The sequence below is a fragment of the Elephantulus edwardii genome, unplaced genomic scaffold (genome assembly GCF_000299155.1).
Source record: "Elephantulus edwardii isolate Elephantulus edwardi_28Jun2011 unplaced genomic scaffold, EleEdw1.0 scaffold00220, whole genome shotgun sequence".
Lineage (NCBI taxonomy): Eukaryota > Metazoa > Chordata > Mammalia > Macroscelidea > Macroscelididae > Elephantulus > Elephantulus edwardii.
Window position 1 is genome coordinate 671055 of NW_006399970.1, and position 12067 is coordinate 683121.

The following is a 12067-nucleotide window of genomic DNA, read 5'->3' on the forward strand; positions in this document are numbered from 1 at the left end:
AAACATGGTGGTGTTTTGTTTTGTTTTAAAGTCAAAACTAGTATCTAAGAGGCCAGGAGTGGAAAGATGAATAGGTCCTCCTTGATATTGTTTCCCAAAACCAAGAAAACACAATTTTCCAAGAGCAAAGGAAGGGAAAATCAAGTCATATTTATCGAAAGTCATTCTGATGTAATCTGATATGTGTAGCTTGTCAGAACTCATTTTCTAGCATTCTGTGAAAATGGTATTAACTGACATAGACCCAAACAGTCAAGGTTTGGGTCTCTCAACTCATTTCCTAGCAAAATTATTTAAGATAATTTATTAAGACAATTTATTAATGTGTATTATATGCATGCTGAACAAATACTCTGAGAAGCAGCACTATATGAAGAAGAATGTAGCATTAGGATTGGAGGAAAGATTCATCAGCAATCTCCACTATGCAGATGACACAACCATGCTTATAGAAAGCACAGAGGACTTGAAATACCTGCAGCAGAAGATCAAAGACTCAAACTTTCAATATGGTTTATATCTTAACATCAAGAAAACAAAAATCCTTACCACTGGGCCTATGGGTAACACTATTATAGAAGGAGAAAAGACTGAAGTTGTCAAGATTTAATTTCACTTGGATTCACAATAAAGACCCATAGTGGCAGCAGTCAAGAATCCGAGAGACATGCTGTACTGGCAAGACCTATTCAAAGGAGATTCTATCCAGGGACCTCTCCAATGTGTTAAAGTGCAAGGTTAAGTTTAAAGGTGCATCTGCCATGTTATTTTTCAACTGCTTCCTATGCATCTGAAAGCTGGATAATAAATATAAGGAAGCTGAAGCTCTCATTTACTCTGAGCATTTTAACGAGAGGACAGTCCTTTGAGAGAGACACCATGCTGAGAAAGGTGAAGGGTCAGTGAACAAGAGGAAAGTTCTGAAGGAAACGGACTGATACAGTAACTACCTTTACAAATACAACTCCGAAGCATGTTTTGAACATTTATTATGCAAATATATCCTCAATTTCATTAGCTTTATTCTGACTGCTTACTTTTAATATCCAATCCTAATTTGTGAAACTGGCATGATTTTTCTAGCTCAATAATTTCCTGGGTATACAAAGTCCAAGATAAATGTAAAAAAAAAAATTACAGATCAGATTTTATAATTTTAATGGAAGCTGAGGATGCAGGAAGATATAAGAGATAGGAGAGAATTTAGCTAACTGTTAAAAATATTGCTGCCATATTATATTATAATAGGAACTGGGTATTAAAAAGGTATATTATTTTAGAAAACAGATATGAACAACTATTAATATGAAAGTTTTCGAAAGATAGCATTTTATGGATGATAGATCTTTTTACTGGTCTACAGAAATAAGAGAAATAGAAATTAAAGGGAGCGAGTTTCTCATAAAGTCTGAAATTGTGATCTTTGTATTCTTTTTAAGGAGGTCTGCTAATACCGTGTGGAACAAGTTGCTAGTTGTGAAGTCACTGGTTTCAACTCACCAACTACTCTGCAAGAGAAAGATGGGTGGGCCTCTCTCATAAAGTTCAGTAAGAAACCCAAGACTGTAGATCTGGGGTATTTCTTTTCAGTTTTAATTTTTATTGTAAAATGTTATTTAAAAAATGGAGTCAGTAAAAGTCAGTAACAGTTAACTTTTTAAAATTTTTTACTTGGTAAAAAATATTGTAATTTGCTCAGTATTAAAGTTTAATAATTTGAATTGTCATGCTAGAGAAGAGCACTCAACTGCTAAGAGCATGGATTGCCAAGAGAACTAATACATTTGTCTTGGAGACAGTGAAAGAAGCTTTTCCTTGAAGGCAAGGATTTTGAAGCATCATCTGACATACTTTGGGCATCTTGCAAGGAGGAACCAGCCCTTGGAGAGGGAAATTATGCTTGGAATGGTGGAAGGACAGTGCAAGAGAGGAAGACCTTGGATGAGATGGCTTGACTGAGTGTCTGGGGTAGTGGGGGTAGGTGTGTCAGAGACAATGAGATTGGCTCAAGATAGAGTAGGGTTCAGAACTGTTGTATGTAGGGTTGCTATGAGTTGCATCTGGGAGGCTGGGCTTTATGGGGAGAAATATGGTAAGGACTGGAAGAAAACTCATCAACAACTTACGTTATACAGATGAAACAACCTTGCTTGCTGAAACTGAAGAGGACATGAAACGCTTGCTGCAGAAGGTCAAAGACTAAAGTCTTCAATATGGATTGAAGTTCATCATCAAGAAGACAAAGATTCGTACCACTGGGCTAACTGGTAGCACCATGATGATGGAGAAGAGATTGAGGTTGTTAACAGTTACAGCTTGCATGGCTCCACAATCAACACTCTTGGCACCAGCAGTCAGGAAATGAAAAGACAAATTGCACTGGGAAAAAAATCTTCTCTGGGACCTCTCCAGAGTACTGAAAAACAATGATATCAGTCGAGAGACTAAGGTGAGCCTGATCTAGGCCATGATCTTTGCAATTACTTGCTGGACACTAAGGATGACAGAAGAATTGATGTCTTTGACTTGTGGTGCTAAAGAAGAATCCTGAATAAATCATGACTGCCAAGGAAACAAATAGGTCTGTCTCGGAGAGGTTGAAACTAAGTTTCTCATTAGAGGCTAGGATTTGAAGCTCCATCTCACATACTTTGAACACATGGTCAAGAGGAGCTGGCCCTTGGAGAAGGATATCATGGTCACTCTTGGAGAAGGAAAGGTGGAGAGACAATGCATGAGAGGAAGAACCTCGATGAGATGTATTGATACAGTAACTAGGGCAAAGGGCCTATGTGTGCTAGAGTCAGTGAGACTGGCTTAGGACAGGGCAGGCTTCAGAGCTATTGTATACAGGTTCAATATGAGTTTCAGGCAACTCGATGGCATGCAGCAACAACAACAACGTGAGTCACAAGTGACTCGACAGCACATAATAACAACAACAACACAATACATTTATATGCATATTTACCTACATACACATACCCATCTTGGTTGTTAAAAATTATAGTACTATGTTTGCCAAAACATCTTTGTGTAAGTGTGGGCATCAGTTTCTTTGTTAAGCTGCAAAGGTTAAGGTGCAAACCTTTCCCATATACCGTGCTATTTTTTCCATGACCTTAAAAAAAAAAAGTAACTGCTAGTCAGAATATGAACTCACTTCCTCTAATAAATTCACTTTTGAATAAACCTCTTTAATATTTATAATCTATAGCTCAACAACTAGTAATTTACTATATACATTGTTAAAGAGTTCTACAAATTAAATCAATTGATATTTATAATTAACTTATTTTTCTTACATGCATACTAAGCATAAGAAAACTATGATATATTCAAAATAGTGAATCCTCTAAGAAGAAACCATTTCTTATTCTTCTATACAGATCAGATCAACAATGAGATGTACCATGTTACATAAATAAAGTTTTCTCAGCTAGTTTGTCACATACCAGAAAATAATTTCTATGGTTCCTAATTTTTTTTAGTAGACAACCCAATGAACTGAGTGTAACATGTAGCAAACCTCTTTCCTGTACTTGGAGCATTTCCCCCACCTTCTCCAGGACATCCCAGGTTGCTGCAACATTCTTGTTCTTAACATGCATCACTCATATTTAACAACACATATTAGATTTTCAGAAGTAGGAAGCACTCATTTTAAATGAAGCCATTAGTTTACAAGGCAAAAAGCAAAATCATAAATAAATGCATGTTACAACAAACAATTAAGACTGCAGAAAGGATAAATTTTTACTAACTAGTATTTTTTTCCTAGTATTTTTTCTTAAAAAATGAATATTTTTATTTTGTAGTTTTTTTCTATAGCTATGTTATTTTTAACACCATCTACAAACGTAGCTCAAATCACTGCCAATTCTCTAATGCTGAAAACTAAGAAGTAGTATAGAAATGACTGCCATTAAAATGACAAAAATTATTAGCTAGTCTTTTTCTATGTGACATCTAAATTTATTTTTTATTCGGTATTTTACAGATCAAGGAAAATGTTGGCCTCCCCCTTTCCCTTATGCTCAGTAAGGTCTTCTTTTAAGCTTCCATAGATTCACTACTGTTAACATTTTCTTTCCTAAGTCTGTCTGTCTCTCTTCTCTTGATGATGTGATATTTGATGGTAAGGACTGCCTCTCATTTATTACAAGTCAATGTGTGATATGCATCTTTGTCATCTGGAAAATGACTATTAAATAAATTACTAAATGGCTGAATAACAGAATGACTGGGGGTGGGGTACAGGGAGGGGAAAGGCAAGCAGAATGAGATTAAATGCCTTTTTGGCCAAGATAAACTGCTCTGGGATATTAAACTACTATAAATATGGTTAACAGGCAGTTTGAATCAGCAAGTTATTAAGATTCTGTTGCAGTTAAGCTTAGTAAACTTTGCAGGGGGGAAAAAAAAGAATCAGAGAAGCTTGAAGCCATATGTGATGTACTCACAGGAACGGAAAGAAAGGAGGACCTGTTATAGAGCTGAAGGAGGGCCTGAGTAAACTAACCAGAAATAAAACAGAGTAAATACAACTGTTTCAGATACTGCAAAGTGAAAACAAAATAGTCAAAGTTTCATACAGCATTTCTTATTTTTCAATAAACTCTAAGTACTTTTTTAAACCAAATACTCCTAATAAAATAAAAAAAGAAGTGAAAAACAAAAGCAGCCCAACTTATTACACCAGATATTAAAACGCCTTCTATACAAACCTAAGGAACTCTAGGTATTATTACTATTATTACTATTGTTGTCATTGTGACTGTAATGCTAATACTCCTTTCTGCATAAAAATATAGACAAAAAGTTTATATTAAAATGAAATAAATTGTTATTTCTAGTTAAAAGAAATAATTTTTCTTATATGTGCACTAACTTAAAAAATATTGAAAACAATTAGATGGAGGCCTGGTTCACATCTCAAAAATATTAAAAGACTAAAAGAAGTCCATCTGCAAGCCTGTAGCGAGTTTGAATTTATAAACTTATATAAATAAGAACATCTAAGGGCACTGTGGTGGCACAATGGGTAAGCATTTAGCTGCTAACAGAAAGGTTGGCAATTTGAACCTGCCAAGGGTTCTTCTGAGACAGTCTTGGCCCTCTGCTTCAGAGTAGGAAATCCCAGTGTGCAGTTCTAGTCTATCCTACAAGGCTTCCAGGAGTCAGAACAGATCTGACCCCATTTAAAAAAAACAAAAACAAAAAGGGGTACAGAATAAATCAGCAAAGCTCCTTATTTGATTTCTGGAATGCCTGAGTCTAAACTGATAGGAACTACATCATCTCATAAAGATGGTAGGTAGTTAAGGTCCAAATTATTTAGGGGTTCAAATGTACAAATGTTTCAAAATCATAAAATCAAATGTATGAGGAATATATTATGACTCCAATGAAATATTTTCAACAACTGGAGAAAATTTAAGGCACAAAGGTAAAACATGAACAAGCTAAGGGGAAATGCTAGTTTTATTAATAAAATAAAATTACCTGTTGAACAAAAACATTGTTGAGGTGGCTAGCCAATCTCCGGGCAAAATGTTCGCGCAAATCGCTGAAACGCTGCTGCTGCTGTTTGACTGCTAGAAGCATGTCATGGCCTGAAATCAGAACCACAGTTCTTGGTTCACTGAATGGGTAAAATATCCTTTCAGGTTTAATCCACACATTTACACTAGCAGCCTTAATTAACTTTTAAAGGACTCAGAGTTCCACAGGTTTATGCTTTGACTACATAAAACCAGCACAGCAGCTTTAAACACATGGATCAGTGTCAGCATCACCTAAGTAATGTTAGAAAATAGATTTTGAGGTCTCAGTACAGACTTAGTGAACTGGAGGTGAGGCATGGCAAGCTGCATTTTAATGAGCCTCCAGGTGGTTATGATGCTCAATATTTGGAAGCACTGGTCTAGCCAAGAAGTCACTGGTAGTGAGAGCACTTAGTGATCAGCTAACCTACAGAGAAGGCATTTGAAACCCAGCCAGAAGCTCTGCAAAAGAAAGTGGGCAATCTACTTCTACAGAGATTGTTGTTGTTGCTGTGTGCCACTGAGTCAGAAGTGACTCATAGCTGACCCTCCAGGAGGTTTCCAGAGGCAATAAATAACACAGAAGATTGTTTATCCTTTTCCAAGGAGCAGCTGGTGGATTTTAACCATGTTCCTTTTGGAACGCACTACAGCTTCTCATCACTAGGCTACCAGCGCTTCCTAAAGATTATGAACGAGAAAATTCTATAGAGCAGTTATACTGTTACATATGTGGTTCATATCCACCAGCTGCCCTGCAGAAGAAGGATGGGCAATCTCCTCCCATGTTATTTACTGCCTCTAAAAACCCACTGGAGGGTCAGCTCTGAGTTGTTTCCAACTCGATGGCAACAAAAACAGACAGGAACAGTTTTGGGCTTTTTCTGTTTGGCTGTCTGGTCTAATCAAAGAGGTAGTATCTATTTTGTGCTAGGTTTACCAGAAAAAAGAAAACTCAGGGTGCTAATAAGAATGAAAATCAATCAGAAGGAACTGAAATGAGAAAACACTAATTTAAAAAAAAAACACATCCCACCAGAAACTCTTAGCATCAAAAGAAGTAAGTTTGGAAATGAACAAAAATTGTTTCCATAGTTAATAACACCGCAACATCTGCCTATATATATATTTAAGATTTTGATACCAAGTTAGAGCCTTAGTCTCAAGATTCTTGGTCGGAATTTATTATCAGTGAACATACCTGGTCGAAGAGCTACATTCATGCACTGCAGAAGGGCGTCAGCAGCGTTGGTGCAGGCCTCGATGCCTCTGGAGGAAGCAAGATCACCTTCCTGAAGGGCCTTTATATGACCTTTAGCCAAGTCCATGTGGTTCTGGAACAGATGTAATTATATACCATTTATACACACAATTTTGGGAAATTTATTGGTAAGATTTGTTAACTATTGAATACTATCACTGGATCTTTGGAAGTATTTTCAATCCTACACTCATAAGGAAGTAAGAAAATGTTTATACGTGAGTTTGATGTATTGTCACTAGTTTGTTTGTTTTGCTGGTAATAGTTTGTAATCATACTTACCACAAGGAACTCTATCTCAGAGAGAAGTTTCACGTTATTGGTGTTACTAAGGTGAATTAGATGGTTGCTTTCGGAGATCTGATCCATTTGTTCTTTTACACTTTGGAGCATTTCCTCATAACTGCTCAGTTTCAATTCAATCTGATCCACTTCCTTTAGAGCTTCATCCAGCAACTTCATTAGGATGTTTACTTGTTTTTCAGAGGCCATGATTGACTGGATGTTGGCCTATGACGTTAAAAGCACAAACAAAATTTTAAGAAGTATAAATATGGAATGCGAAATGCTAAATCTTCTTGGAAGCAGAGCAACAAAGAGTGATAATATATCTAATGTATCACTTCATATTTATATTCTATTTTTTATATGGTATTTTAGGAAAGCACACTTTTGTCTCCAAGTTATAAGGACCGAACCTCATTATTTTATGGTATTTCTGTCCAGAACTGACATGCCTAGTAGTGTATTCTCATCTCTGTAAATTGTAGGGCATTAGACAATAATATTTCTAACATTTTTCATATCTACTATCTACACAAATTTTCTTCTCCCTTAATATTCACGTAAAATTCTTTAAAATATTTTACCAACTCTATAATAGTTTAGCTAAGATTTTAGCAGTGGTATACATATCTTGGAAGGATACATAGACTAAATTTAAAGTACATAGAAAGTTATGCTACCAAGCCAAAGGAAGGTGATTTTAATCTGTGACCTTCAGGCCTGCTTCTAACTGGCTTTGGTCAAACATTCTTCTAAGTGGTATAGCACTGGTCTGTCCATTTGCTGTAACTCATGGTTGCTGTGATGCTAAGCAACGTGACACTGATGTATCAAATGTGGTAATAATGGTTACCCATGGTAGACAGTGTTTGGTGGAGCTCCCCAGTTAAAACAAGGTTGGAAGCAGGAGTGGCATCCACTTCTGAAATAGCTTCCCTCCAGAAACTCTATGAATGTGGGGAAATGATGAAAGTTATACAAGTGTTCAGGGTCGCTATGAGTCAACTCAATGGCACCTGACAACAATAACACATGATTTATACTAATAGGATATGGATGAGTACATGGGCTGAAGATAACTCCTTCTAATACCTCCTTTCTTTCCTTTCATCACTACACCACCCACTCGTCCTGAGCAAGCAGCAACAAATCACATTCTTTGACTCTGTCTTCTAAATGATTCAGCTCCTGATTCTGTATTCCTGGAAATATAGTAGCTGACAAACCTCAAGTTACATTATAAAGCACTTTGGTGACTTGGAACATACATACAATATTAACTGGAAAACAAAATGTAAATCACTAAGCCACATTAAAAAGGCAGGGACATGGTAAGGTTAAGGGGAACAAACACTCCAACAACAAAAAAACTAGGGCAAGTAATTAAAAAAGTTATCAATGTATGGCTGACACTGCAATTTCACACATTTTTCTAGTCTTTTCACAATAACTCAACTACATGAGTTATCTAACTCAAAGCATAAGAGGGGCTCTTAAGTGGAAAAACAAGAGGCTTTGATTTGTCCGGGACAATTCAAGTTTAACATCTTGAAGCCTTTTCTTTTTCTGTCATCTTTTTTTTAAAAATAAAACTTTAAGAAATGTTTACAGAGGAGTTAGATTTTCATTTATTCACTGTTGCATATTTTACCTCCTCTTCCTCCCTTCCCGTTCTCCCAGTACACATTTTTTTTAAATATCCATTTATTGTTGGACAATTACCTCTCTCCTCTCCACCACCCCAGTCCTCTTTGCAACGATCTACCCCTTATTCTGGACTGTTGTTATATATGTAAGCAAGCTTTCTTTCCAATGAGTTTTTTCAATTTACCAGCTTGGACCATTTATGTAATCTTTCTGGGTATGAGATGGAATTCATAATGTCTGTGATTTTTTTTTTAGATATAAATTGTCAAACTTTTTAGTCTTCAAGATCTGTTTGTCATGTGCTGCTGAGTTGGAACTGACCCACAGCTAACCCTCCAGTGGATTTCAGAGGCATAAATCATATAGCCAGAGATTAGTTTTTAAGATCGTTTCCTCAATGCTTACTTTAAACAATAAAATAGACTTGTTTCATAAGTCTCATCTCAGCCGGGCTACTTTTTACTCTTACTTACTAACAACATGAATTCAGATTACAGACTTGGAAACTGTGCAGAAAAGAGATTCTACTCTAACATAAGGAGCCTTGGTGGCACAGCGATGAAGCACCTGGCAGTGAACGAAAAGGCAGTTACAATTAGACAGCAGTTCTAAGAGAGAAGGGGCAGCTCTACTCTATGAACCTATGAGACAGAATCGACTTGAAAGCAAAGGATTTGCTTTGGATTTAATTGCAAAACATTTTTACAGAGAAAGTAATAATCCTTTTTGTCCTGAATCTCCTGTTTCTAAGAAGCGGAGAGAGTACAAACAGTTGGCTTAGTGGTAAGGAATTGCTGCAGGGCAAAGGTACACGGTTTGGATCCACAAGCTACTCCACAGGAAGAAGCTGGACAGTCTCCTCCTGTGCAAATTAAATTACTGCCTTGGAAAACCCCCTGGACGGTCAGATACGTGCTGGTTCTGACTCTGTAGTACTCAACAACAACTAGCCTAAAGGACAGTAATCTGCTTCTGAAAAGTCACAGCTTTAAAAACCCTGAGGTGTACTTCGGGCGGTGGGAGGAGGGCGGGAGGATTGTATATTAAAGAAAGAATTTTTCTTTTACTTTTCAAAGAGAGGAGTGAACTGGGGGGGGCATAGGGGAGGGCTGGGTAGGGAGAAAAGTGCAACAATAAATGAACGGAAATCCAAAATCTCTGTAAATGTTCATTAAAATTATTAAAATAAAATCTACATTAAAAAAACCCAAAACTTAAAAGGCATCCCTCAAAAAAACCCCACCCAAACCCTGAGGTGCACATGTCTACTCTAAAAACGCATGGAATGGGCTCACAGGAAACTAACAGCTGTGTTTATACCATTACTTTTTTGTAAATGAACTCCTTTTGGTAAATGGGTTACTTAAATCTTTAAGCTTTATTTTCTTTTTCTAATATATACTACACACCACACCTTCACTTTGCTTCAAATCACAAAAATTCTATTCCTTTTGCCTAAGTGAGGGGATGAATAGAAGATTTCAAAGGGCAAGCCAAGTATAATAACATTACATTATAATCAACAATATATTATAATTAATGTATGTGCAAAGAGCTAGAGTTAGAAAGCAAAAAGGCAAGAACTCGCTTGGCATTGCTCAGGTTGAAAGAACTGAAAGACAAATTCAAGTCCAGAGTTGGCAATACTATATAGCAAGCTATGGGCAAAATCCTGAATGATCCAGGAAGTTTCAAAAGAAGATGGAAGGAATACTCTGAGTCACTGTATTGGAAAGAATTAGCGGACACAAAACAATTTCAGGAAGTAGCTAATGATCAAAAACCAATGGCAACAAAGGAAAATGTTTAAGCTGCACTGAAGGAATTAGTAAAAAATACGACCCCAGGGATTGATAAACTACCAATTGCCATGTTTCAACAAATGGGTGCAGTTCTAGACATGCTCACCAGGCTGCGCCAAGAAACTGGAAAGACAGCTATCTGGCCAATAGACTGGAAGAGATTCCCATTTATTTCCATTCCCCTTAAAAGGTAATCTAACAGAATATGGAAATTATTGAATACTATACTTAATAGCATAAGAAAGTAAAATCTTAAAAGATTATTTTAAAATGTCTAGGATAGTTCTTTGACAGAACTGTCATATTCCGGCTTGATTCAGGTACTAGGGATACCATAACTAATGGCAGTTAGCTCTTAGCTGAACATGGAGAGGACCAGAAAGACATCTACCTGTGTTTTATCATCTCTGACTGTGTAGATCATAACACTTCATTGCACTCATGTGAAACTGAGTGCAATCAGAGCATGGGAACACTGCATGTTTTAAAATAAAGATGTGTGTTAAAGCTGTATCCTTCCTCTATACTTGTTAAATTCCCAAGCTGAACAAATAATTCAAGAACACTAACTTTATGAGGAAGAATGTGACAAAAGGACTGTAAGAAGACTCATTAAAAACCTGCATCTTGCAAATGCCACAACTCTGCTTTCTGAAAGTGAAGAGGATTTAGAACGCTTTCTGTGAAGATCAAAGATGACTGCCTTCAGCGTGGATTAGAACTCAAAATCTAGAATACAAAAATTCTCAGACTGGACTAATGGACCATTAGTCAACATCATGATAGATAGAGAAAAGATAGAAATTGGCAATGATTTCATTTTACTTGGATCCACAATCAACAATGTTAGTACCAGCAGTAAGAAAATGAAAAGTTGTGTTACTCTGGAAAAGTGTAGCCAGGGACCTCTCCAAGGTGCTGAAGAACAAGGATGTAAGTTCAAAGACTATGGTACATACCTGATCATCTCAGGTCTTTTCAATTACTTCCTATGCACCTGAGAGCTAAACAATGAAAAAGAAGAATCTGAGTTGTGATACTAGAGGGGAGTACTAAATATCTCAGGCATTGCAAAGAAAATAAGTATGTCTTGGAGAGGGTGCTATTGGGTGCTCCTTATAGGGAAGGACGGTGAAACTTCATCTTGCACACTTTGGGGCATGTTGTTAGGAGAGGCCAGTCCTTGGAAGAAGACATCATGCTTAGAGAAGTGGAAGGTCAACGAAGGAGGAAAGACCTTCAAAGAGACAGACTGATACAGTGACTAACAATGGGCTCATGTGTGGCAGGGATGATGCGGATGTCACTGAATAGGGCACAGTTCAGATCCACTGTTCATAGGGTCGCTATGAGTCACAGTCGACTCAACATCTTAGCAACATAACAATTCCTTGATGTTGTTGTTATATGCCGTCGAGTCGCTTTCAACTCATAGTGACCCTATGTACAACAGCCCTAAACCCTGCTCTATTCTGTGCCAATTGCACTGCCTCTGACACCCATCCCAACTACCCCAGTCACTGAAT

At 37.0% G+C, this 12067-nt stretch overlaps 1 protein-coding gene across 2 annotated transcripts in view; it reads right to left on the bottom strand.

Moving 5' to 3' along the window:
• Positions 1-12067, bottom strand: part of EXOC1 (exocyst complex component 1) — an 86358-nt gene that overhangs the window by 47375 nt on the left and 26916 nt on the right. For both annotated transcript variants that reach the window (XM_006898084.1, XM_006898085.1), the window contains exons 5-7: positions 7090-7317; positions 6748-6880; positions 5506-5615 (exon numbers count right to left, since the gene is read on the bottom strand). In XM_006898084.1, the coding sequence (XP_006898146.1) occupies positions 5506-5615; positions 6748-6880; positions 7090-7317 (471 nt within the window). The remainder of the gene's footprint in view (positions 1-5505; positions 5616-6747; positions 6881-7089; positions 7318-12067) is intronic.